The sequence below is a fragment of the Pseudonaja textilis genome, chromosome Z (genome assembly GCF_049901715.1).
Source record: "Pseudonaja textilis isolate UNSWEBS1 chromosome Z, rPseTex1.2, whole genome shotgun sequence".
NCBI lineage: Eukaryota > Metazoa > Chordata > Lepidosauria > Squamata > Elapidae > Pseudonaja > Pseudonaja textilis.
The window spans coordinates 66867559-66894922 of record NC_142008.1 but is presented as its reverse complement, the minus strand read 5'-3'; the positions used below and the strand labels follow the sequence as shown (position 1 = coordinate 66894922).

The 27364-nt window shown below is 40.9% G+C and overlaps 1 protein-coding gene across 10 annotated transcripts in view; it reads left to right on the top strand.

Annotated features, from left to right (window-relative positions):
- The window catches only part of ELMO1 (engulfment and cell motility 1), a 526860-nt gene that overhangs the window by 118826 nt on the left and 380670 nt on the right, over window positions 1-27364 (top strand). For 9 of the 10 annotated variants that reach the window (XM_087917593.1, XM_087917597.1, XM_087917595.1 and 6 more), the window contains exons 3-4: window positions 18842-18882; window positions 20939-21011. The exons of the other annotated variant lie outside the window; for it this stretch is intronic. In XM_087917593.1, coding sequence (XP_087773719.1) covers window positions 18842-18882; window positions 20939-21011 — 114 coding nt within the window. The remainder of the gene's footprint in view (window positions 1-18841; window positions 18883-20938; window positions 21012-27364) is intronic. 10 annotated transcript variants of the gene reach the window in all.

Below are 27364 nucleotides of genomic sequence, written 5' to 3'. Positions count from 1 at the left end.
AGATTTTGATTCTTGGGTCATATTTAATTGTTGTATAATGGGGCTGCCGTTTGAAAATAATAAATCAAATGTAACTGTCAGTCTATGTTGTAATCATTGTGCCTATTCTGGACTTAGTGTTTGTAATACTGCTTTATATAGAACTACTTTGCTAAAGTTACTGGAAAAGAGGCATTTCTCAGGAATCTTCCTATTTCTTAGGAATTTTATCAAATGGGCAATTAGTTCCTGGGAAAGACTACCTAAGGTGCAATGGCATTTAAGTGGGGAGGGGAATGCACCTTGCTCTCTTGTGTCAGTGTAATGATTCCAGACTGATCCCCATTGGATCCCTCCCCCCAACAGAGGCAGTCTGTCTCTGACATAACTTTTTAAGAAAAAAAATATTTTATTTAGATCATTGACTTGCTTGCAAATTGTGCTTCTGGCAAACATAGATTTTTTTTAAAAAAGGACAGAACAAAATCTCAACCAAATCTAAGCTATAATCATATTCATATTTGATCCATTATGGATGTCCTTATCTAGTATGTTGGCCCAATGGCTGTGGAAATGAAAATACACTTTGTGAAATTTATTTGAAGTGTTCCTTCAACTGTAATCCAACTTCTACATCAATTACATCTCATGTGTTGCTAAAAAGTATAGCAAATAGGTCTTAGCAGAATATTTTTTAATAAGAGGTTTCCAGATATATTGTAACATATCTCTCCTAAGCAAGCATTAAATGTTAATTAATTAATTATTCCGGCCAGAATGCTGTGTGCCTAGAAAGACTTGTTTAGTTGCAGTTCTTTGGATTAGTACTATACTATATTGCTATATCAGGTCATTATTAGAAATAAAAATAAATGTAATTATATATTTTAATGAAGATATATGGCAACCTTTCTATTTTCAACACTATATTGCAACAACAGGCTCTTTGCTTATATAGTTAAGCTCATGTAGAAATACTTTAGCAATAATTTTACTTATGCTATGTTTCTTAAACTTAATTATAGTTATATAATTATATATAAGAGCCTCTGTGGCGCAGTGGTTAGAGTGCTGTACTGCAGGCCACTTCTGCTGACTATCAGCTGTTCAAATCGCATCAGTCTTCCATCCTTCTGAGGTGGGTAAAAGGAGGACCCAGATTGTTGGGAGCAATATGCTGACTCTGTAAAAACCGCTTAGAGAAGGCTATAAAGCGATATAAAGTATATAATAAAGTATAAATATAAATTTATAAAGGTATAAAGTATAAATATAAAGTCTAGGTGCTATTGCTATTGCTATATAGCTATTAATCTCACATTCAAGTAATGATGTCAAAAGCTGATTTTCTCTCTACCTGTATAAAAAAAAAATCAGCTACTGTGTGATGTCACAAGAAACCTGGAATCCTGCCTTAATAAGTTGTAAAGTGAATATATAATATGATTTTTATTCATCAGTTTTATTGTATTCATCAATAATAGATCAGCATAAGCGGAGTACCATTTTGGAAATGGACCCATGTTGGTAATTGCCAAATTCCTTGGCAACTACATAGTGAGTAAAGTTGATGGAAAATAGACACACACACATACACACACACACACACACACACACCATATGCTATCTTGCACTTGGTATTCTCCTGCACTTTTCTTAATATTAGCCCACCAACTTTCTTGCAAGGATCAGTCACCAAACATAAAGTAGCTGCATTTTTTCTGGGTCTCTGGACATCTTTTAACTCCATGTTCACAGTATAGTTTATTAAGTTGGCATTCTTGTTTTAATGTTATATTGAAACACACTTAACAATGAAAAAATAGCCAATCAGTGGATTGATTGATGAATAAAAATTGTAAATGCATTGTAATGCTGCATCCACCCAATTTATTAGGCGGTGTACTTTCTCACTAGAAGATGCTAACGTTAATTTGGAATTAAAGCTGAAAAAATGCTTTCCATCACAGTTGTTACAATGCACACATTATCTACATGAGCATTCCTATCCACTCCAAGAATATTTTCCATTATGTTTAGGAATACCACTTTATTTAAAAATGACATAATGACTCAAGCTCAGTATGATTCGAATTAATTACAAGATGACTCATTCCAATTTGATAAGTTGTGTATCTCCAATACTTTTGTTATTGCCATCAGAGATTTATTCATCATGCAGTAGGAAAAAGTGAATGAACTTTCATCACCATGTTCACTTGCATTGCAGTTTAAAAAAGAGCTTCTTACTAAAGATATTCAGAAGTCATTGGTGTACAGATTTAATAGCAAAAATAAAGAAAAAGCAAAATAATGTTTTCTCAATTATAGACTTACTTTTACATTAATTTTTATGAAGACCAAAACTGCTTTGGATTTCTGTACCTCAACTACTTCAGTTAGATGATATTCTAAAGGTAAAGTTGCTCTATCCTAATAAAAAAAAATTCCAAATTTTTTGTTTCCTGAAAAACTTTTGGTGGTGAGAGACTCCCTCAAACTAAATACAAAAATAATTTCAGAATGACTGTGTCATGTAAGTGTTTTGAGAAATATGAAAGTCATTTTAATTGCTATAATGGTTTTAATTGCATAATGTGTCTGACATGCTGCCTGAATTCAACAAAACTAAAAGTGTGTAAGGGCCAGATTCTCTCCCTTTCAGATGATAAGAATGAACTCTTGAAAACAGGGTATTTCAAATAATTCTTTATTGAAAAGGAAGACAGCAAGTCAAATTCGAAGCAGGATCTGAGATCCCGCCAGGCGCATGCAGCTTAGATAAAGGGAGTTAGAACCCCTCTCCTTAATCTGGTGTGGATTTCGTCAATACAAAGAAGCAACATGGTAATCCCCCTTCCCCCCCCTCGCTTTTCTGGGAATGTGGTTGAGAAGAGACTCCCAGGAAGTTTCTTTCAGAGCTGGAATTTGTATGGCCCATTCTCCTCTTGCTATCTTTCCAAGAGGTGACAAGTTTCCAGGCATCTGGGCTCCAGTCCCCAGTTGTAAATCGTGTGCAGGTTATATGAATTCAATACAAGAATTAGGTTATTTAGGTTACATCAAAAAGGATTACTTGCATCAACTCCCCCAGTTCTTCTTCCATTGATGAATGGCAGATACAAGAATCTGACAAAGTCAGATTTGCAGTTCATTTGCAGATTTTTATTTCAGTCCATTTGTCTGATGCATCTCATTGTAGCATCCAACAATAGTCACCTAGTACTAATGGATTCCAGTAGCTCTGATACCATTTTTCCATTGTGGCAATGCATTGGTGAAACTTTTCACCATATTCATCACTGGTTTCACCTAGATTTTCAGAAGGAAGTCCAATTGTGAATGCAGAAAATGAATCTTCAGTGACATGTTGCCTTTATGTTCTTGTATGTCATAAGAGGTTTGTCAACAGCTGAATGCAATTTGGTGCTCTTTAGTTGCCCACAAAATTCTCAGTGATATCTTTGAGTGCTTTCCAGGTGATTTTCTCTCACCTCACTAACAGATCTTCGAATCGCTTGTCATTTATTACATATGTGTTTTGTGGGCTAAATAAAAATGGTTTCCTTAGTTTTGGCATTACTTATTCTTGGAAACATCTGCTTCAAATAAGGAAAATCCTTCCCTTCCATGCTGGTAGCTTTCGTAAAACATTTCTTCAGTCTGAGTTTTATGTGATGTGGGAGGTCAATATATCTTTGCCAGGTCAACAAGTGAGGCATGTACCACATTTTTCTACTCTGGAAACAAATTCTTCATAATGACCATTTGTTTTTAATGTGATTGACTCCCTTGCAAGGTTGTTCCATCCACATATGTAATAACAATAGTTCAGCTATCTGAGCTGTATTCCAGGGAGCAGACTCACTACTTTTAGATGTCTATGATATTCAATTGTACTTGTTCTCCCTCAAGCTGCTCGGATCATCCAGAGAGTGGGAGGTGCTCCAGTCTGCGTCTGTGTAGGCTGAGCTTAATTACTGAGGAACGCTCCGCCCTCTATCACGTGGTCCCTTGCAGCGTTCCCCAGTTTATGCTCAGCCTTCGCAGAGTTAGGCTGTGTGTGCTTCTCTCTCTTGGCCGATTCAAGCTCTCAGGGAATAATATTCAGGTTTGACTCCCAGCTCTACCTTTCCTTAGCCTCTGCGCATTTGAGGGTGCCTTGGGATCCAGGGGTGCGTGTTTTTCACCCCCAAGGGGGCTGAGTGGGCGGCTTAGCAGCGCTTGGGTGCTAACCCCCCCCGAGTCGTTTCTTTCCGTTTCGTTTCTCTCCGTTCCTGCCTTGTTTACCTCGTGCCGCCCCCAGCGGCCTGGATTAATTGCACAGCTGGTTTTCCCCCCATCCAACGCCGATCGCTCAGGTAGAGGCGATTTCAGCGTCCTCGCCCTTGTGGCTAGCAGGACTTAATCCACCCTGAGCAGCCCATTCCTTCCAACATTTCCCAGGTGGCCGCCATTTTGGGTGTCGCTTCGTGGTCAGGCGCCATTTTGAGGCCTCCAATTTGCTGCGATGTTTTTTTCTAGCCCTTGTTTCAGGCCTCCAAGCCTAGTAGGGCTCTCTCTTTCTCTTCCAAAGGAGTAAATAATTAATTTTATAACTATTGGTGGTTAAAGTGTTGGCTCCCGCAGCAGAGCGCAGGGCGTGGAAGCAAGTGCAGCCACTCCCTCCCGGGGGGGGGGGGCAAGCTGCCTGAGGCCATTTGATTCCTGGCGTTAATCTGACTAATTGGTCTTCCTATCTACCACAGTCACGGATTAATAAGGAATATCTTCATATTTCTACAGTGGTGATCCAATTTTATTCAGTTGGTGATTAATCACTCTCAGATTTGCTTAGAAATATATAGCTTCTCATTACTGCTGCAGCAGTGTTTTTTTCCTAGATATATATCCTGACAGTATATATTCCTTAATAATAGCAATTCAATAATAACTATTGCAATACATAATTATTCACCATACTTTTCAGATTATTCTTTACAAATTCTAAAAGGGGGCGCGGGCCAGCTTCTGGATACCCAGCCTTATCCATAGGTCGTATCCTTGGCGTGCCAACCGCCTATATATTGCTCCACCTAAATTTGTTTTACAATGGCAGATGACAATTCCACTAACCGCCCTTCCTTGAATGCAAAATCTAAGTCCCATCATGTGCGCAGACAGGCTAAGGAAACCTCCCAGGAGGCATCCAAGGCCTCTCAAAGGGATGCCTTAAGGTGCCATAAGGCACTAGAGAAAGAGTTCGACAGGCGCTCTAGGGTGCCTCAACCAACACCCTCAGCCATCCCTTCTACCTCTAGGCACCCCCCCTCCAGTTTGTTCCCCGCTCTCCAGGCACAGCTCACCCCAGGAGTCTCAGGCCCCTGGACCAGCAACCAGGCAGATGCCCGAAGCCACCTTCACCCCCACGGCCGCTGGCGTAAGACAGGAGGACCCGCCACGATTGAGATGCCTGAGTACATGAGGGCTTGGATGGAGCAGGCAATTCGCCAAGGAATAGCTCAAGGCCTGCAGCAGATGGCCGGGCCAGGCCTTCCTCAGACGGCTCCTGCACAAGAGTCTGTACCAGCCAGGTCCACACCCACTCCGGACCCTGCTCCTGGTCAGGTACCCTCCCGGGGGGCCAGCCCTCTTCCAGAAGAGGAACTGGAGGAGGACATGGAGATTCTAGACCAATACAGGGAGGAGGAGGAGGACTTTGAATGGGGATCCACCTTCCATGGGGAACCTTTCTCGGAATTAGACCCAATGGAAGCTGAGCTGTCGGAGGACGAGGGCCTCACCCCCGACCAGCATTCCTTTGTGGGACTGTTCAAACCTCACATGTTCAAATCTATCCTCTTCAAGGCCAAGAACACCTCTGGCCTAGCCGCTCAACTCCCCTCTGCCCCCCCTCCTCTGCAGAAGATCCAGAGGACGCCATGTTTAGGCAGCCCGTGGTAGCTGAGGACGTGGTCCCAGCCTCACCTATTTTCCATGACCTGGTCTCAAACCAGCTAGGCTTTACGGGGGCCCCCCCTGCACCATCCACCCAGGACAAGAGGTTCTTTAACCTCGAGCCAAGTTTTGCTCCTCTCCTCAACACCCCGGAGGTGGATGAGCCCATCGCTGGTCTCGCTTCTCCTCCTCCCTGCGACCCTCTGGAGGCTCTCAAGCCCGAGGACAGGAGGTCCGAATTAGCCTTAAGGCCAGGCTCATCTAGCCGACGCCTGGGCCATTAGATCGGCCACGGCCGCCTCCTTCTTCACCAGGTCCTCTATTCGGTGGCTCCTCGCCAACTAAAATTGCATGTCTCTTCCTCCAACACAAGGGCGCATCAGGACATTGCGAAAATCACAGCAGCATCAGAATTCTCGGCCGATGCCACGTACCACGCTGTCAAATTCTCCTCCCGGGCACTAGCTTCTCAGGTCACAGCTCGCCGTCTGCTCTGGCTCAAACCATGGCAGGCGGACATTAAAAATAAAGTCAAGCTGGCCTCCGCTCCCATTAAGGGGGAGAAGCTCTTTGGTTCGGCCCTGGACCCTCTATTAGCCGAAACCAGGGGCAAGAAAAAGTTCCTTCCCTCTCTTTTTCGGAGGCCAGACTCCAGAACCTCTCAGCCCTTTCGAAGAGGGTCCTCCCGGTCCTTCTACCAGTCTCCCTTCCCTCCCAGATACCCGAGGCCTCCCGCTTATAGGCCATCCTACCCCCAGGATTGCTCCGATCCGGGCAATCGGAATAGGAGGGGCGGAGGTTTCAAGCGCCCTTCAGAGGTTCCGGGGGGAGACCCTTTCGGCACCCCAAATAACTCTTGTCTTTCCCTTCCCATTGGCGGTCGGCTTAGACATTTCGCTGACCAATGGGACTCCACTACTTCCGATAACTGGGTCAGGGACTCCATTAGGTTTGGGCTCGCTCTGGAGTTTAATTCTCAACCTCCCAAGTTTTTCATGACATCTCCCCCCTCTAGGGACCCCTCCAAACGCAGTTTGATGGAGTCTGCCATCCATCATCTACTCACCATCCAGGCCATCCAACCAGTCCCTCCCTCTCAGCGAGGTCAGGGTTTCTACTCCCATCTCTTTGTGGTTCCCAAATCCTCGGGGGGGGAGAGCAATCCTGGATCTCAAACGACTTAATCATTTCCTAACCCACCGTAAATTCAAAATGCATACCCTTCAATCCATCCTTCTGAGTACCAGACAAGGGGATTGGCTCTCTTCCATAGACCTCTCTGAGGCATACCTCCACATCCCAATCCGGCCCTCCCACTCCAAATTTCTCAGGTTCTGTTACAATCATCGTCATTTCCAGTATGTGGCCCTCCCCTTTGGGTTGGCCTCCGCCTCCAGAGTTTTCACCAAGATCCTTGCGGCCCTGGCGGCCCACTTAAGGGACCGCCCGGTCCGGCTCCATTGTTACTTGGATGACATCCTCATCCTGTTCCACTCCAAGTCCCAGGCAGAGGAGGACACCAAGGTCGCCCTCTCTGCACTCCAGGCCCATGGATTTCTAGTCAATCAAAAAAAGAGCCAACTGGTTCCTTCTACCTGAATTGCTCACTTGGGGGCCATTATTGATATGGTTCAGGGGAAGGTTTTCCTTTCTTCGGAAAGGTTCCTAAGTATCCAAAACTAAAAATTCAAGTTATTCGGCGATCAAAGAGGGCTTCTTTGTTAGAATTGTCTAAATTGCTGGGAAAAATGGTTTCATGCATCTCTATTATTCCTTGGGCCCGTTTATACACCAGGTCCCTGCAGTGGCTCCTGCTCCCGTTTCAAAGGTCCGGCAGAAGCAACTCAAAATCCACCATCAAGGTACCTCCAAAGGTCCTCTCGTCGCTCCTCTGGTGGACCAACCTTGCCATCAACAGGGGTCATCACTTCAAAGAACCTCAGCATCTCACCATCACCACAGACACCAGCTTGAATGGCTGGGGCGCTCACACACAATCCCTTACAATGCAGGGCACATGGTCCCAGGCAGAGCGGGCATGCAGTATAAACTGGCTGGAGCTCCACGCCATCCACCTGGCCCTGTGCCACTTCCTTCCTCAGGTACACGGGCAGCACATCCTTATCCTCACGGACAACGTCACCGCCAAGGCCCATGTCAACAGGCAAGGGGGCACCCAGTCCATTCGGTTGATGAGGGAGGCCGAACGACTCTGTTGTTGGGCAGAGCGTTACCTCCTCTCGATCAAAGCAGAACACATTTCAGGGGCCTCAAACACCCGAGCGGACTGGCTGAGCAGGGCCACCGTGGACCAGTCCGAGTGGCGCATCCACCTGTCCCTGTTCAGAGAGGCGACCAGGATCTTCGGTCTCCCATCAGTGGACTTCTTTGCATCCCCCCTCAACACCCAACTTCCTCGGTTCTTCTCCAGATTCCCTTCCCCCGGGGCCAAGAATCACGACGCCCTTCGCTGTCCGTGGCCCCCGGGACTCCTGTACGCCTTCCCCCTGCTAGCCCTGCTCCCCAGAGTCATTCAGAAACTGATCCAAGAAGAGGCAAAATTAATCCTAGTGGCTCCCTACTGGCCCAGACGGCCATGGTTTGCGGACCTCCGCAACCTATCGGTGTCTCCTCCTTGGAGAATTCCCCCAGACAGGATCTCCCTCTCCCAGGGGCCCATTCAACATCCGGAGCCCCAATGGCTCCAGTTAACCGTTTGGAGGTTGAGCGGGAAAGGTTAAGAAAGGAGAACTTATCTGACCAGGTTATTGATACCATCCTGGCCGCCAGACGGCCTTCAACCAACTGAATATACAACGCTACTTGGGTCAGCTTCTGCAGGTGGTGCCATTCCTCCCAGGTCAACCCGCTCTCACCTTTGGTTGCCCAAGTTTTGAACTTCCTCCAGGACGGGCTCAAGAAGGGTCTTTCTCCTAACACTTTGAGGTGCCAGGTAGCGGCCCTCTCGACTGTCATCTCCGGCGACAATCTGGGGTCCCTTTCTCACCATCCCCGTATCAGGGCCTTCCTCAGGGGAGCCACTAACCTCTGTCCCCCTGTCATGCATCGATACCTCACTTGGGATCTTAACAAGGTCCTGGTGGCCCTAACTAAGCCTCCCTTCGAGCCTATCAGAGAGTCCTCCCTCCAAATTTTGACCTTCAAGGTTGTGTTTCTGGTGGCGATTACCTCTGCTCACCGAATATCGGAGATAGCAGCCCTTTCGGTGAGAAAAGACCTGTGCATTTTCCATTCTGATCGGGTGGTCCTACGTCCCGACCTGACCTTCTTGCCCAAGGTCAATTCAGCTTTTCACAGGGCACAGGAACTCACTCTCCCCAACTTCTGTCCCAATCCCTCGCGGGAGAGGGAGAAGCGGTGGCACACCCTGGATGTGAGGTGGGCCCTCCGCATTTATATTAAACGCACACAACCCTTTAGAAGGTCCGAGTCTTTATTCGTTTCTTTCCAACCCAAGTCGTTAGGCCACAAGGTGTCCCCTTCCACCATCGGCCGATGGATCAGAGCCACCATTGCCAAGGCTTATTCATCTCAGGCCTTACCAGTTCCCAGCGGGGTCACTGCACATTCCACCAGAAGTGCGGCCACCTCGGCAGCCTGGGCTACCCAGGCCCCAATTTCAGACATTTGTCGGGCCGCCACCTGGGCTTCCCCCTCCCCTTTCATTAAGCATTATAAGATTGACATCTTTGCCTCAGCGGAGGCCTCGTTTGGCAGACGAGTCCTCCAGCGGGTCATCGAGGACCCGGGGGAGCTTCCACCCCAGACGGACTCCCTCCCGTAGGACAGCCAAGCTTTGGTATGTCCCACTCTCTGGATGATCCGAGCAGCTCGAGGGAGAATGGGTGTTGGTCTTACCTGACACGCCATTTCTATTCGAGCTGTGAGGATCATCCAGCCCCACCCTTTTTTTCCTTTCTCCGTCTGGGGGAGTCTTGTTTTGGCCAATGTTACCTTAAGTCTAGTTAGATGAGAGTTAGATGACCTTTCTCCTCTCTCGACTTCGCATAAACTGGGGAACGCTGCAAGGGACCACGTGATAGAGGGCGGAGCGTTCCTCAGTAATTAAGCTCAGCCTACACAAACGCAGACTGGAGCACCTCCCACTCTCTGGATGATCCTCGCAGCTCGAATAGAAATGGTGTGTCAGGTAAGACCAACACCCAGTTTACTAAATGTGCTTCAACAATAATCCCATGTTTTTATATATTTCTTGAGTGTGTGTGTCAGGGTTCCAAGTAATAAATCCATTCTAAGCAAAACTCCAAGGCAGGTGATTTTCTCAAAGAATAACTTTATTGGAAATATCATATTGGCACATATCTGGTGAAAACAAACTCTGAGGGGCTCCTTGGTTTTCACCTAATTAAAAGTAAAAGTTTTTCCCTCAACCCCCAAAAATCAGTCACATGGTTGAATCACTGCAGTGCCTGATGGTCTGGTGACATCACTCCTTCATCTGGCCAGGTATGAGAATGTCCTTGGTTCCCAGGAGAAAGTACTTTATTTTGACAACACAAACCCAGCTATCTCTAATTCCTCCCTCTGTATCCCTTGCTTCAGTATGCAACACTGAAGCTCCAAGATGGCTCCACCTAGGTCAGCTTCAGGGTTGACAGGCTGCCCTTCTCAATTGAAGACTATTTTCTGTAAGAGAAAACAAATAGAGGAAATTAGTCAAGGCTCATCGTTACCTCCCCTTCCTCCCCCCAGAGGCCCTTTAGTCTTTTGAGGGAATTCATCATGAACCTGTTTAATTAACCTGTCTGCCTTCACACCCCAGCTCTTGACCCAAGTGACTTCAGAGAAAGGGTATCCCTTCTAGAGTACAAGGTATTGCAGCCTGCCCTATGCAGCCTTGAATCTAAAATATTTTTTATCTTATAATGTGTCTCCCCCTGCACAACTATTGGCTTCAGAGTTGCCCGATCTACTGGTCCAATCAGGGAGCCTACCACTGGCTCTAACAAGCTACTATGAAAGATCAAATGTATGATTCCCAGTTTCTTGTGGCATCACACAGTAGCTGATATATTTTTTATACAGGTAGAGAGAAAATAAGCTCTATTTATGTATTGCCAGTGTTTCAATGCCACTGTACCTAAAATGGTCTTGGATTCATCAGAAGTAATCTTTGTCAATTGTTGAAATATTTTTACATTGTAGAAATGAGAAAGTGGCACCATGTGTTTTTATATAGTTTACTTATAATCTATATGGTCTACTTTCAAGAAACTTTTGACATCTTGTACTTGAATGTGAGATTAATAGCCCCTAGCTAATCTGATATGATTTGAGTAAGTCGATGGAATGCTAATTGGGGGAATACTGAAGCTCCAAGATGTTTCGTCCAGATCAGTTTCAGGTTTGACAGTGTATAGCATAACCAACAGGTATTGTAGGGTGTACATTGCCATTGTATAAAAGCAGAATATTTCTGTTGTGATTTGAAGTCTCCTGTCAGGTCTGAGGAATGAGCGGGAGGCAGCGCGACAGCTGATTGGCTATCGTGTCTGGCAGCATGCTATATAAAGAGTGCTCAGCGATCAGCTGTTGCCTGTCAACCACTGTGTTAGTGCGTGGTTTGACGTTTTAACCCTGTTAATTTTTAAATAAAAGGGTTACCCTGAACCTGCTGGTCTGTCTCAGTTATTTCCCATTAATTTAATACTGGTGACAAGGATGGGATAAGAGAAGGGAGACAATCAGCTGAGAGATTCAGAGGCTGTTAGCTGAAGTCACTCGGTTAGTTTAAGTATTCAGAGCTGAAGTCACTCAGAGCTGTCCATTGCTGAAATGGCAACGGCACTCTTGCCCCATATCAGTTGGGAATTGAAACATGGGAGTCCTATCTCGATAGATTCAAGTGTTTTATCAAGGCAAACTATTTGAGGGACATCTCCACTGAGAGGAAAAAGGCGTTCTTTTTGAGTTTTTGCAATGCTGAAGTGTTCGACATGCTTCTGTCTCTTCAGACAGTGCATGAGGTAACTTGGGAAATCATTTTTACAGTCCTGGGAAGCCATTATGCCCCCAAGCCTTCCAGAATAGTTAGGTTAGAAGACATTCTTTCCATAGGCATTACCAGGCTGAGGGCAAAAATATAAGCAGGTACATGGCTGCTCTGAGGAAAGCCGCTCAGCTTTGCGGTTTCAGAGAATTGGATATTATCTTGGTCCAGTTAGTTAGTGGGATTAAGGACCTTCGACTTCAGCATCGTTTGTTAGCTAAACCAGATTTGACACTGCAGCAAGCTATTGATGAGGCTCAGGCATAGGAGCTGTCCAGTCAATCAGCTTCTGAAATACAGGGCTCTAGCGAAACTATTCCAGCTAAAGGGAATCAGTCTGTACATATGAAACAGACTGAGAATGAGGATAACATGGATCCTGACCAAGATATTAATTGCCTTAGAGCACCTATGGCTACAAAGTGGTTTGGGGAAGCCAAACCTCACCAGGCAAAACCTTTTTGTTTAGGCTGTGGAGGCAATCACCCCAGACAGGCATGTAAATTCAAAAATACTGTTTGCCTCAGGTGCCAAAAGAAAGGGCATTTAGCCAAGGTTTGCAGGGCTCTCCTATGATCTCTTCAGAGCCCTAATTTCGAGAATAATAGGAAGAAGGGCACTGCATATTATGAAGACTGCTTCACATTAGACGGTATAGATAAGAATTTTGCAATTAAATTAAGACAAACAAATAGACTAGGGGGAAAGAAAATTTCTGTGAACGTTAAAATTGAAAATAGTCCATGTAAAATGGAAATTGATACAGAGTCCTCCTTATCAATTGTTTCCTGGAGTACCATTAAAGGTTTAGTTCCTCAGATATCAAAGAGATGGATACAACCCTGCAGCCTTCACCTCAGAGACTACCAATCATCGGAATACATAAATTTAGGGTAAGTTTCCAAAATTTTGTGGGGAAGCTGCCCTTAGTTATTGTGGAGGGTTCACTCCCAAGTTTATTAGGTTTGGATTGGTTTAAATCAGTGCGATTGAGCATCAGTGGCATCAATTCCATACAAGAACCTGAGTTAGAAAACTTCTTAATGGAATTTAAGGATGTGTTTGATGGGATGCTAGGCAAATACACAGGCAACCCCATTACATTCAACCTGGATCCTCAGGTTGCCCCATTAGACTCAAGCCTTGTAAGGTCCCTTTTGCATTTAAATCAAAAATAGATATACAATTAGATAAGTTAATTATGCAAGGTACATTGGAGCCTGTTGATCATTCTAGATGGGAGACACCCATAGTAACCCCTATCAAAAGTGATTGCTCAGTAAGAATCTGTGGAGATTTCAAGTGTACCCTTTATAAAGCTTTATAGGTACACTCTTACCCAGTATCTGTGGTGCAACATTTAATCCACTGTATAGGCTACAGCACTGTTTTTGCAAAATTAGATCTCTCTCAGGCATATCAATAATTGCCTGTGGATGATTTAACTGCAGACGCACAAACCATCATTACACACAGGGGCTTTTAGGTGCAGGCACCTCCAGTTTGGGTTAAGATAGCCCCAGGGTTATTTCAAAACTTAATGGAACACATATTACAAGCTTTACAGGGCGTAATACCATATTTTGATGATATTCTTATAGCTGCCACCTCAAAACAATTATTCAAATGATTACACATAACCCTTAAAAGACTACAAGATGTAGGTCTGAAAGTTAATAAAGAGAAATGCAGAGTGGGAGTTCCCAGGGTAGAGTTCTTAGGCTACACTATTGATGCCACGGGTCTCCATCCTATTGAATCTAAAATTACTGCCATTCAAAAGGCACCAGCACCCCGAAACAAAACAGAACTGCAAGTGTTTGGGGGGTTATTCAATTTCTGCACAATCTTTGTACCACACAAGGCTACCTTAGCAAAGCCTTTACACAGATTACTGGATAAAGGCACACCGTGGGTCTGGGGCAAGAGACAGGCTACTGCATTTCAGGCTGTGAAGTCTCTTTTGACATCAGACAGTGTGTTGATACAATTTAATGAGAATTTACCTTTAGTACTAGCATGTGATGTTTCACAATATGGCATTGGGGCTGTTCTGAGTCATAGGTTGCCCATTGGAAGGGAAGCCCCAATAGCCTTTTTCTCCAGGACTTTCGCTACAGCAGAGTGAAATTATAGTCAAACAGAGGCTCTGGCTCTGGTGGTGGGAGTTAAAAAAATTCACGAATACTTATATGGCAGGCAATTCGATCTAGTTACAGATCATAAGCCATTATTAGGATTATTGGCTGGAGACAGACACCCCAGGTATTATCCCCAGGTATGATTAGATGTACAGTTTTCCTGGCTGCAAATAGTTATTCACTGTTGTATCAAGCTGGAAAAAAATTATGCCACGCTGATGCATTGAGCCGCTGCCCTTTAGCTATAGCTGTCAGCAACCCAGCTCCTGTTTCCTCCATTTTGATGATAGATGAATTGCAAGCACCTATAACAGCTTCTGATGTGGCAAAAACATGAGACAAAGTCATCTCTCAAGTCATAGATTGGGTTAAGTGGGAAGGCCCACACAGCAAAATTCTAAAGAGTTTCACCCCTTTTACACAAGACAGCATGAACTCTAAACACAAGGGGGCTGTTTGTTATGGGATAACAGAATAGTTATACCTTCATCATTACAGAAGCAGATTTTGGAATTCCTGCGTGAGGGACATCCAGGAATGGCTAAAATGAAAAGTTTAGCAAGAAGCTATGTCTGGTGGCCTCAACTTGATAAAGACATTACCAATTGGGTTGCTGGGTGCCAGTCCTGCCAGGTCTCAGGCTCTGCACCCCCAAAAGCAACACCAACAGAATAGGAAAATAGAAAAAATCTTCATAAAGAATACACATAGATTTAGCTGGCCCATTCCAAGGGAAAACTTTTATGGTTACATATTCTAAGTGGCTGGAGATTGTGTCCATGTCCTCCACCACTTCTGATGCCATAATCAGATCATTGAAAAGACTGTTTGCAACCCATGGACTTCCAGACCTCTTGATTTCTGATAATGGGTCCCAATTTACAACTGCCAATATGGAACTGTTTCTGTTGGGCCTGGGCATTAGACATGCCCTCTCTGCTCCATTTCATCTGGTTTCGAATGGCATGGCAAAACGCATGATAAAATCTGCCAAGGAGGCCCTGACACGGATGGGCCCTGGAGATTGGGAATCCAAGGTGGCCAAATACTTATTAGTGCAGCATATTACCCCAAGTCTTACCATTGCAGAATTACTGATGGGCAGATGCTTTCGCACCCACCTTGATATGTATAACTTTTATCTTTTTATATGTTACCCTTTAATACTTTTTAAAAAACAAATTTAACTTTATTATTTTAATTACTCTTTACATAGATCAGGGGTGTCAGCCTCAAGGCCAGCAGGCTGTATTTGGCTGCAGGGTGCTTAAATCTGGCCCATGGGGCCAGCCTGGAAATAGCAAAAGACCAGCCCACAGTGCCTGTGTCAGCCAAAACGGGGTACAGTGGTCACGTGCAGCCCCTATGCTCCATTTTCAGCCTGGACAGCCTCCTGCAGCAATCTGCCAGCCAAAATGGGGTGGGGGCATGCGAGCCCCCTTGCACCCTGTTTTTGTTGTCAGGGTGCTGCAGAAGACTGTCCAGGCCAAAAATGGGGCATGGGGGCCTCACATAGCCCCCCCCGTGCCCTGTTTTGACTGGCAGGGTGCTGCAGGAGCCTTCCTATGCCCCATTTTGGTTGGCAGGGTACCACAGGAGGCATTCGTCCCATCTCTCCCCACCCACCGGCCAACCCGCGGAGAACTAAATGCTGATCTGGACCCTGAAGAAATCCAGTTTGACACCCCTGATATAGATATATTTTGTTTTTCAGTAAGGCTTAGTTTGCTTGTGTTATGGAACATCACACAACCTAAAATAAGGAATGAAACCATTCTTACCGCTCCCAGAATTAAGAAGAGAAAGCTTTGGTTTATACAGAAATGTAGTAGAACAATTTACAGTAGATATTAGCCTGACTTGGGAAACTAATTTTACATAATCCTTTAATCTAATCAGTCTTTTAACCTTGAGAAGATTCTTGCAAAAAAAAAAAGGGTGATCTTGGTACTTTGGTAAATTTGCACATTCTCTGGACATCAGGGGGTTGTTTGCATTCCTGTTTTTTTGGCTTCTCAGAGTCATCTGCTAATATTTATGGTACATTTCAATTTCAAGAAATATATTGTGGCTTCTGCTGTGTTCACCAGCATAGATGGGTTTCTTTTAGGGACAAGCTGTAAGAATATTGGAGTTTGCAGTGGCAGTTGCTTTAAAAACCACTTTAAAAAGACAGAATAGAGTAAAATATAAAATAAATATAAATGCAGTAGTTCATGTTGGTTGTGCAACTCCTTTGCTTGTAGATTTTGATACTGCTGCCTTCTTGTTTCTGCCATAAATCAGACCTTCAGTAGGAATGGATTAGGCATATATTGCCATATAACTGCAAAATTATAACTTTAAATCAAGAAATCAGCTTATGTTAAAACATTGGTATGTCTGTTTTATTTTTCAGTTAGTTATTCACAGAATGCTAAAGTGGGTGGAGATTAATGTAATGAAAACCAACCATTGCCCATGTCCCTAAAATGGAGCAAATATTTATAATTAGACAAGAGAAAAGGGCATTTTCTGAACTTTTTGAAAGTTAAAGACTAGCAAGAGGGGGGAATGTTTTATATTTCTCTTACTAAAGAGGATTCATAGTTTTGTTTACTTTTTCAAATGTTTTGTTTTTATTTTTATTCTGTTTTTATTCTTTTGCATTTTCCTCCCCACATAAGACAGTAGAAAAATTGGTACTTATACAAAGTTCTGGACATGCTGTTCCAACTTGGAGTGGGGTGGGGAGGAAAAGATTGAGAGAACATATTGCTTACAAATCCAGCTGTCCCTTCTGTGGACACTGGTTCTTTTGTTAATTTGTTTGCCAAGGGGAGGTGATGTTGCATGTGTGGCATTTTTCAGCAATGCATATGTTACACTTTTTATCTTTTTAACTTGTAAAAGTCTGCTCTATAGTCACAAATTGTAGAACTCTGAGGGAAGTTGCTGTGCAGAGAGAATTGTAGAAGCCTTCCTTGGATATTATAACAGCATCTTATATACAATTATCCCACTAAGGATATTTTTTCTAGTTTTTATTAAAAGAGAAAAACTCAAAATACATATTTTGTCATATGACAAAAATTGTTAGGAGAAATATAGAGACACGTTAGGATAATATTAAAGTTTTGATATTTTTGTTACTTAATTGAATTTTGAGGTGTCCTTAGTGTTCTCTGAGCTTGATTGTTTTCTTGCACTGATCAAGTTAAACTAGTTTGGGTAATGGAAACATCAGCAAGAAAACAATGAAACTCAAAGAGTCCAAAGGACTCCTTATTTCAACCCTGAGCAACAAATATTCTCCTTTATTAGTAAGAATTCTAGGTTGCAAAAAAAAGTGTGGCTGGAGTAAAACTGGGCTTTAATGTATGAATTTCCCAATCCAGTACTGTCCTTTCCATTAGCATGAATGTGGCAGAGAAATGAGTACATGTGGAAGCCTCATTTAAACTTACATGATTCCTAAAAATATTATTGAAGACTAATAATGGAGAGAGGGATCACTATCTGAAGGACTCTTTGGTGGATGATCATGTCAAATAGTAGATTGCTGTTTGAAATGTAATATGAGGACAGATAGTCCTTGACTTATAACTTTACTTTTAGCAACTGTTTGAAATTATGGGGGTGCTGAAAACAATGGATTTGCAACATATACCTGAAATTTTGGCCATTGCAGTGCCCACATAATCACGTGATCAACATTTAGATACATGGCAGCCTATCCGTACTTAATACTTGCAGAGGCATTTCAGCTCCGTCTCCATTAGTAACTTTTATCTCCCCATGCTCTGAGACTGCAACCTCTACCAGCGTGGTACAGGGTAGAGCTAGTTTTCCTATTCAAAACATACTTTATTCATGATACATGTTACTGGCAGATAATTACATTAGATTTTTTTGGATATTTCTTTCCACATCTTTCTAAACACTTGTGTTAAAATATGAAGTTAACTTTAATCTGTCTGGGAATGTGAATAGCATTAGGAAATCAAAATTCCTTTCAACGCTCCATGCTTAATTATTTGTAATAATATTATTTTTGGTCATAAAATATATTTCTCTCCATCCTGGTTTTGTGTAGTATGCAAATTGAGACTGTGCATTATGATTCTTTACAATGGCCATGCTGATACACTTCAGTGATGTCTGAAACTATAGATTTGGCTTTTTTAAGTTTGCCTAGTAATGTCAAATTTGAACTAGGACTTAGTTGAAATCTTGGTTCTAGTTTTGAACCCCCCTCCTTTCAAAGCATACTTCCATCATCCTCAGTCTACTGAAAATGCTGTGTCTAGTTGACAGGAATTGTAACCCCAAATATATGGAATATAATTGATTAAGACTGCTATAATTAAGTATAATTTTAAAATGTTTAGAATTGAATGTTAATATATGTATGTGTGTATGTGCATGTGCATATATACGTAAATGTACATGTATATATTCTTGCTTAAGCAGGGGATTGAAGACTTCTAAAGTTCCTCCAAACTCCATTATTCTGTTATGCATATACCAGTATATTAACTTGCTTTACTTAATTAGGCCGGTTAGATCAATATTTTCAATAGAGAATTGATAGCATATATTATCACTCATTAGATAAATAAATAAAGATTGATATTTCATTAGAATGAAATATTCTAAAAGTACTAATTAAATGAAATAAGTTAAAATTTATTTCATATTACAAATGTGCATTGGAGGTTATGTTGCAATAGACACAAAAAATGATGTTTACCCTCTTTTTTTGTATGCTCAGAAAAAGCCACTGACTGCAATTATCAAGGAAGTCTGTGATGGGTAAGTTCTGTTTTTCTACTATTATTTTTATAATTCCCAAAGGCACTACACATAATAAATTTAATTCTCTTTGTGATTAATTCAACTATCTCCTATTAAGGAATTCAGACTGCTATTGCTTCATACATTCAGTTTTTATCATATATTTAGATAAACATAATTTTAATTGTATTATGTAAGATAAAAACATATTTTGAGTTTGCGTTACAGCTGTCTCTCTTTAGTTTTGAAAGTGGCCAGTGGAGAAAACTACATTATTCATTACATATATATATCCAAAATTTTCCCAACCTGCTAGACCGCCCTGAAAGTTATATTATACAAACAAAGAAATATAGCTTCTGAGGTTATCCAATATGCATTATGGTTGAGCTGGAATTTGATGTTTGTGTGTAGTTGTATAAGTAATTAATTACCCATAGCATTGGGGATTATCTCACACTATTATAGAAATGGAATTAAGTGGACTCAGAGCACTGCCCACACTGGCAGCTAGTTATATTCTTGGACTTATATATATATTATTCCATTTTGAGAAGCCTAGAGATGGAAGGTGAACTATTTTAAACATTAATTTACTGGCATTAAGTAAAATAGATTTGTTATATGTGATCTTTTGTTTTGTGTTAACTTTATGGAATTGCAATAATTGGTGGGACTTATCTCTCGGGGAGATGAGTCTGCTTACCGAGATGAGGTAGACTGGTTGCTTTCGTGGTGTGGAGACAAGAACTTGGTCCTCAACACCAGTAAGTGGACTATAGAAGGAACAGATCAGACATCCAGCCCTTGCTTATCAATGGAGACCGAGTGGAACAAGTGGCCAGTTTTAAGTTTCTGGGTGTTACCCTAAAAGAGGACCTGACCTGGGGTGTCCACATTGCAGCCCTGGCCAAAAGGGCCCAGCAGAGATTATCCTACCTGAGACTTCTCAGAAAACAACAACTGAATGGAAAACTGCTGGTGACCTTCTACCACTGCACCATAGAGAACGTTTTAACATACTGCACCTCTGTATGGTTTGCCAATTGCACAGTAGTAGATAGGAAAGCACTCCAGAGGGTTAATGTCATTGCCCAGAAGATCATTGGTTGCCCTCTCTCATCTTTGGAAGAGCTTTATAGCTCTCGCTGCCTTAAGAAAATTCGAAACATTCTCAAAGATCCATCTCATCCTGGGAACCCTTTTTTTGAACTATTACCATCTGGCAGACGGTACAGAATAATAAAAACAAGGACAAATAGGCTGAAAAACAGCTTCTATCCCAGGAAGTAGCTCTTTTGAATTGTGCTGTATAGTGCAGTGTTGGTCTGGTGTTGGGGGTTTCCGGTTAAAAGTGTGAAAGGTGAAGGATGTGTGTTTGTGTTTATTTTCATGGTCATGGTCATGAGGTTCATTGAAGATGGTGTTTGATTTCGTTGTATGAGGTGCAATGACAATAAAGTAAATTAAGCTAAACTAAACTAAGTAAGAGGGATCCCCCTCTTATTGCAATTCCATAAAGTTAACACAAACTTCACACTTTCATTTCCAATTTGAGGAGGGGAAAGAGAAGTATACTGTTCAGATCTAGCAAATCATAAATTATGATTTAATATATTTTGAAATGGCTGAGCTATATGCTGCTGCTGTTGCTCACAACCTGTGTGTTTCTGCTTTCATAAACATCAGCAATAAGCTTAGATATCTTGATATTTTGAGCTAGAAACCAGCAAGGCAAGTTCATAGCTTTCTTTATGTGAGAATGTGTTGATTGTTTGAGCCATTGTTGTAGATTCAAATAGTATTTAAGCTTGTATCTTCCCAGAATCTTTTTAATTCATATGCATGATGTAAGATGTGTACAAGTTGCATCCCCAGTATGAAATTTATCCATACTGTTGTTCATTTAGGCAGAATGTGGTAAATATCACATTTAAAGATAATTTGAAAGTTATTTATAAATTTACCTTTATGCTCTGTTATCAAATGTAACTAATTGGTGAAGGGAAGGAAAAAGTTCGTAATATTCTCTTTTCTATACACATTTTACTAATGTATATCTTTGTCTTATTAGGTGGTCTCTTGCAAACCATGAACATTATGCATTGCAACATGCTGATAGCTCCAATTTTTATATTACTGAAAAGGTAAATAAGTTGATTTCTATTCAATGACTGTGTGGTCTATTAAAATAATCTAATTCTAAATCACTCCTAATACAAACAATGTGGTTCTACAACTAATACCTAGGAAGCTATTTATGCATACGCTTATCCTCCACTTACCCAGAGAACATATAGGTGATTTACTAATATTAGAAAACATAATAAAACAATAATAATAAACACAAATAACATAAAATTTCCTTATTATATTAAACTCATAGAAGCATCAATGAAAATTAACCTGAATATGTGGCTGTCTGGTTCAGGCAGGCAGAAGCCATTTAGGAAAGACAGTCTCTTAGATATCCACACCCCAAGCCATATAAGATTTTAACAGCAACATTGACTGCATTTAAAAACAGAACAATTCTGGTAACCAGAACAAATCTCAAGTTACACGGCACTACCAAGAGTGAACAATAAGCTTGTGTGCTATTGCTTCCTGCATTTGTTCAAGTTTTCAGGTGTCCTTTACAACTGTCCTATGTAGAGCAAATTATTAAGAGATGGGAAACATGACAAATCAATCTCAGAACAAGTGACTCCAGATAAAGTTGCAATTTAATGCATCAACTGAAGTTGAACAAAAGTCCCTTCTGGCCCAACTTCCACTTGTTCACATGAATCTATGAAGATCACCAAACTATAGCTTTGTTATTTCTGGGAGAGCTTGCTCCCACTTAGCGTCAAGTTTGGTGGAGCCCTGAAATCAATAAGCTTCTGCAATAACAACCATCCTGTTTTGGTTGAGCTGAATCTGACCTGTGTTTTTCCCATCTAGATTGTGTAAGCCATCCTGCATCAAGTCAGAGTTTTCATTGCTTCTCCCATTGGGCCCAGGATAAAAATGTACAATTGAGTATTATCACATTAGTGATTCAATTTCTTGAACCAATGGAACATCTCTCACCACAGCTTTAAAAAGTATAAAACCAAGTCTCGAGGCACTTTATAACACTTCTCCCTTCTTATTGACTTTACTGACTCAGGTAATTGAAAACAAGTCCAATCCCTGAACATAATCCAGAATGATACTCTTAATTGCATATTGAATGCTGCTGAGAAATCTAGAAATATAAGGATAATTGTGCTCTCTACATCCAAATTTTGCCACAGGACATGAGTGTAGCAAGTATGGTTTCTGCTCTGTTCTTCTGTTTCTTCTTATGAAAAACAAATCAGTCTGTCATGAACCCAGATGGTCAGATTCCTTTGTAATTGTAGCCCTATCTCTTTCTCCACAATTCTGCTTTGCTGCCTACCCTGAAAGGAAGATTGGAGATTCAACAATAGTTGTCCAATTCCACTATATCAAGACTGGGGCTGGGCAGCAGACTTCATTATTCTGAAATATTTAATCCCAAGTGAGTTATAAATAGATCTATCTCACCCTAAAATAAAGTTTTATCAGTAGATATTTTGCTCAAATATTTAATTGGATTAGACCTGTCTAATTTACAGCAATTACTTTTTAATTAAGCAAACTTCAGAAGTTTCTTTCCATGGGTTCCAATTACAGTGCCAGGAATGCATTAGTGAAACTAAAGAAAAATCGTAAGCTAATAACATTTCATTCAAAAATATCATGAATGGTTCATGGATGCTTGGTTTTTTTTAATGTATTACCATGCTATCAATAAATACTTGCTTTTATTGTTTCTGAATCAATATTGAATTTTAATGGAGGATCTCATCTCACTGTCCATATTTTTCATATTTTATATATCTATATAATGTCTTCTGTTAAACTCAAGAACTGGGGGCCAGATCTGGCCCGCAGGGTTGCCCTGGTAACAGCAAAGGACCAACCCGCGGTGCCTCTGCCAGAGAAAATGGATCTCAGGAGGGCCATGGGTGGCTCTCATGAGCTTCCTTTTTGCTGGCAGAGGGTTGCAGGAGGCCATCACAGCCAAATATGGAGCTCGGGAGCCCGTTTTCACTGGCAGACACTCAGGCCCCTACAGGCCCCCCAACACTGGTGATGTTGAATAGGTCATGTCTACCCTGGCTACACACCCACACCAAAGTCAAATGCAACCCTGATGCAGCCCTCAATGTAATTGAGTTTGACACCCTTGTGTTAAGATTTGTGTTTCATCTTAAAAGCCTTGGATATTCTAGACTTGGCTTCTTAAACTTGGCAGTTAAAGAAATTCTGGGAGTTGAAGACACACATTTTACATTTACATTTTATTTGATTTGTCAATCACTTACAAGATACAGGTATAAGAATAAATATAGTTTTGAATACATGAGATACTTATAAGAAAAATAAAAAATAATAGGACAGGGATGGTAGGTACGATTGGTGTGCTTATGCATGCCCCCTACAGGCCTCTTAGGAAGGGGGTGAGGTCAATAGTAGACAGTCTAAGGTTAAAGTTTTTGGGGTTTGGGGAAGAAACCACAGAGTCAGGTAGAGTATTCCAAACATTGACCACTCTGTTGCTGAAGTCGTATTTTCTGCAGTCAAGTTTGGTGCGGTTAACCTTGAGTTTGTATCTATTGTGTGCTCTTGTATTGTTATGATTGAAGCTGAAGTATTCATTTGCAGGTAGGACATTGCAATGTATGATTTTATATACTATATTTAGATCAGACCGGAGGCGGGGTAGTTCTAGGTTTTCTAAGTCTAGAGTTTCAAGTCTGGTGGCATAAGGTATTCTGTAATGAGTAGAGGAGCAGAGAACTCTTCTTGTGAAATATTTCTGGACTTTTTCAATTGTTTTAATATCAGATACATGATATGGGTTCCAGACTGATGAGCTGTATTCAAGTATAGGTCTAGCAAATGTTTTGTATGCTCTAGTTAGTAGTGTGATATTACCAGAGAAGAAGCTATGTAAGATTAGATTAACAACTCTTAACGCCTTTTTGGCTATGTAGTTACAGTGGGCTCTAGCACTTAGATCATTTGAGATGTGTACTCCAAGATCCTTGACAGAATTTGGATCCTCAACAAGGTCTTGACTATTTAGCTTATATTTTATTTTCTGATTTTTTTTTCTGCCAATACGTAAGACAGAGCATTTATTTGTTGAGATTTGAAGTTGCCATTTGATTGACCGTTCTGATACATAGTCAAGGTCTTTTTGGAGGGTAATAGTATTGTCTGTGGTGTTGAATAGCTTTACATTATCAGCGAACAGAACGCAGTTGCCCTTAACATGATCACAGAGGTCATTTATGTAGAATATGAAGACAGTTGGTCCTAAAACACTGCCTTGGGGGACACCACTGTTGACAGGTACAGAATTTGATAGGACGCTCCCAATTTTGACCATTTGTTGTCTGTTTGACAGAAATGCTTCTATCCAGTTATGTAGTATCCAGAGATACCATAAGATTTTAGTTTTAGGAGTAGTTTGTCATGTACTACTGAATCAAAGGCTTTACAGAAGTCTATGTAGATTGTGTCTATTGCTTTGCTCTGATCCAGTTGTGTAGTCCATATGTTTTTGCAGTGTAAGAGTTGCAGATTACAGGATAGTTTTTTCTGAGACCAAATTGTTTATTAGAGAGTAGGTAGTTTGTCTCTAAGTGGAGGATAATGGATTGGTTAATAATTGATTCCATGACTTTACAGGTGATGCAGCGTAAGGAGCTTGGTCTGTAATTTTCAACTAGGCTGGAGTCTCCCTTTTTGAAGATGGGGATGACCGTGGCTTGTGACCATAGGTTTGGCAAGGAGCTGGTCCTGAAAGATTTTTCAAAGATTATGCTTAGAGGTTCGGCTATGGCAGTGGATAGCTTTTTAAAGAAGTAGGCACATATTCCATCCAGTCCAATAGATAGGGATGGTTTTAGATTGTGCAGTGCTTTTTCAACAATATCTTCTATAAAATCGATATGTATTAGATCATTGTAGTTATCTGTGGTTCGAAGTACTGAGAAGTACTGGGCTTGATCCATTGCTGTTTACAAATACTGAGCCAAAGAATGTGTAAAGAGGTTTGCTTTGATGGTGTCGTCATTGCAGTCTTTGCTGTTAGGTCCTTTCAGGGGTGGGATGGACCTTGAGTCTTTTAGTTTGTTGTTTAAAAAATTGTAGAAAGCATCTTAACGTTTCCAAGTTTCAAAACAATATTCTAGATTTTTCTTCCTACTTTTACAATTAATGTGTGTATATGTATGTATATGTGTATTTTGGCATATTTTCTAGTTGATCATTCCCTTTTTGATTACTTTATGTCAAACAGATTAATTTCATGAGCTAGCTTTGCCTTCTTATTGCTCACAGTTCATTATGGTGAACAAATAAAGAAATTATGGTCTATAACACTTTTGATTCCTTTTCTGATTTGAAAACTTTTTATTTCTAGTTCTGTATTTTGGCACTAATATCTTAGATTACATATCATTTTCTATGTTTTCACATTTGATGAAGAGCTTTTGGTAAGGATTTTGTCAAAGCTTCAAGAAAATCCACATATAAAGTACTATCTCTGCCAGATCTCCTGTTATGAACAAAGCTTTGTCCTTTTTGGTCCCTAGAACCAGCTCCATTTATATTTAACAGAAATTGGTGGAAGATTTTTCATGTTGCATGCCAAGTTATTCAAAATGGGTAATATAAGCTTTAAACAGGGTTAATCTATTTTAAAACAACACCCCAAATTATTCACCTCAAACCACTAAGAATAGAACATCCTGTTTCCTTATTCATATTTGCATAATTGCTCTGCCTTGAAAACTGCAATTTCCAACTATCAATACATAAAACAACTTTGATGGAGGATCTTAATCTTCTTCTTTGCTAATCCCCTTGTAAACATTTATATCAGTCGTGGGATTCATTTTTTTTTTACTACCAGTTCTGTGGGCATGGCTTAGTGGGCCTGGTAGGGGAAGGATAGTGTAAAATCTCCAGAGGTGGTATTTGCCAGTTCTCCGAACTACTCAAAATTTCCGATACCAGTTCTCCAGAACTTGTTAGAACCTGCTGAATACCACCTCTGATTTATAAAAATATTTATATTTGTATAAAAATAAATAAAATAAATATATTACTATAAAATATCCAGACCAATTTTAAAGAGGTTTTTTTTTTCAATCTTCTCCTTCTTTCAAATTAATAGTTGAAATGTTAAAAGTAGTTTGTAAGGGTGCTGACATTTATTTTATTTTGTAAGGCAACAATTTTAAAATATGTTTGCTCTTATTATTTTATATTATTCTTTGATATTATTGTAATATTGAGTGCAGAAGAAAAAGTTTATCCGTTAACCCAAATGTACAGAAATACCCTGCTGCAATATTCTGCAAGTTGTTCATTTAAATTGAAACTATTTAGTATGCCATTCAGTTGATAAAGCTGCCCACTTCTATTTTTTAATGCAAGGTACAAATGCTTTAATGGACATGGTTGCAAAAGAAAGTTAGAAATGGAGATGAAAATGTTTTGGTTAGGGATGACCCAAGAAGTAATTGGAAAGAAATTGAAAGTGATGTGAAGAAAGATTTTTTTGACTTGCCAGGATTAATGAAAGACCCTATGATGCACAAGCCAATGACTCTAAATAGAAATGGTAACACCTTGCTGTATGCTGATGATATGATTCTATTATCATACTCACAGATAGGATTGTGTAGGCTACTAAGGAGATTTAGCTGTCAGGATAACTATCTAATTATTAGCAAATCCAAATAAAAAATTATGGTGTTTGGTAAACATAACCAGAGACATAGATGGCAACTAGATGGAGACCCAAGGAACAGGTTAGCACCTTCATATACTCTTTTTCCAAGATCAGATCTTGGGTTTGTAACCACCAACAGAGCACACTTAGAGAAAAATTTTGCTTTAATCTATTACTTAAATTAAAGTAATTACAGTTATTCAGGCTCCCTAATACCACTAATCATAGTATATAAAGCTAAGGTAATCCCTATGCTCCTATACAGAGCTGAGATTTGGGGTTTACACAGTAAAACCCAGCTTTAGAGCAAGCACAGTCTCAGCACCTGAGATGTATTTTGGGTGTGGACCCTAAGACATCTGCTGCAGCAGTAAGAGCAGAACTGGGAATCTACACAATTCAGGCACTGTCTAAAATTAGAGCTTACAACCACTAGCTTAATGAAATGAAGACAGATAGACTCCCTAAGCTATGTCTACTGTAGCAGATATAATTGCAATCCGAATTACTAAATTGATATATTATATAAATATATCTCTCTGCTCCCTATGTAACAGGAGAACAACAACAAAAAAAAAGGTTACCCAAAGAATCATGGATATAGAAGCTCAAAACGACATAGCCACACTTAGTAAGGCTGGTAACTTGAAATGGCTGAGCAAAAATAAACATAACTTCCAAATTGACAATTATTTA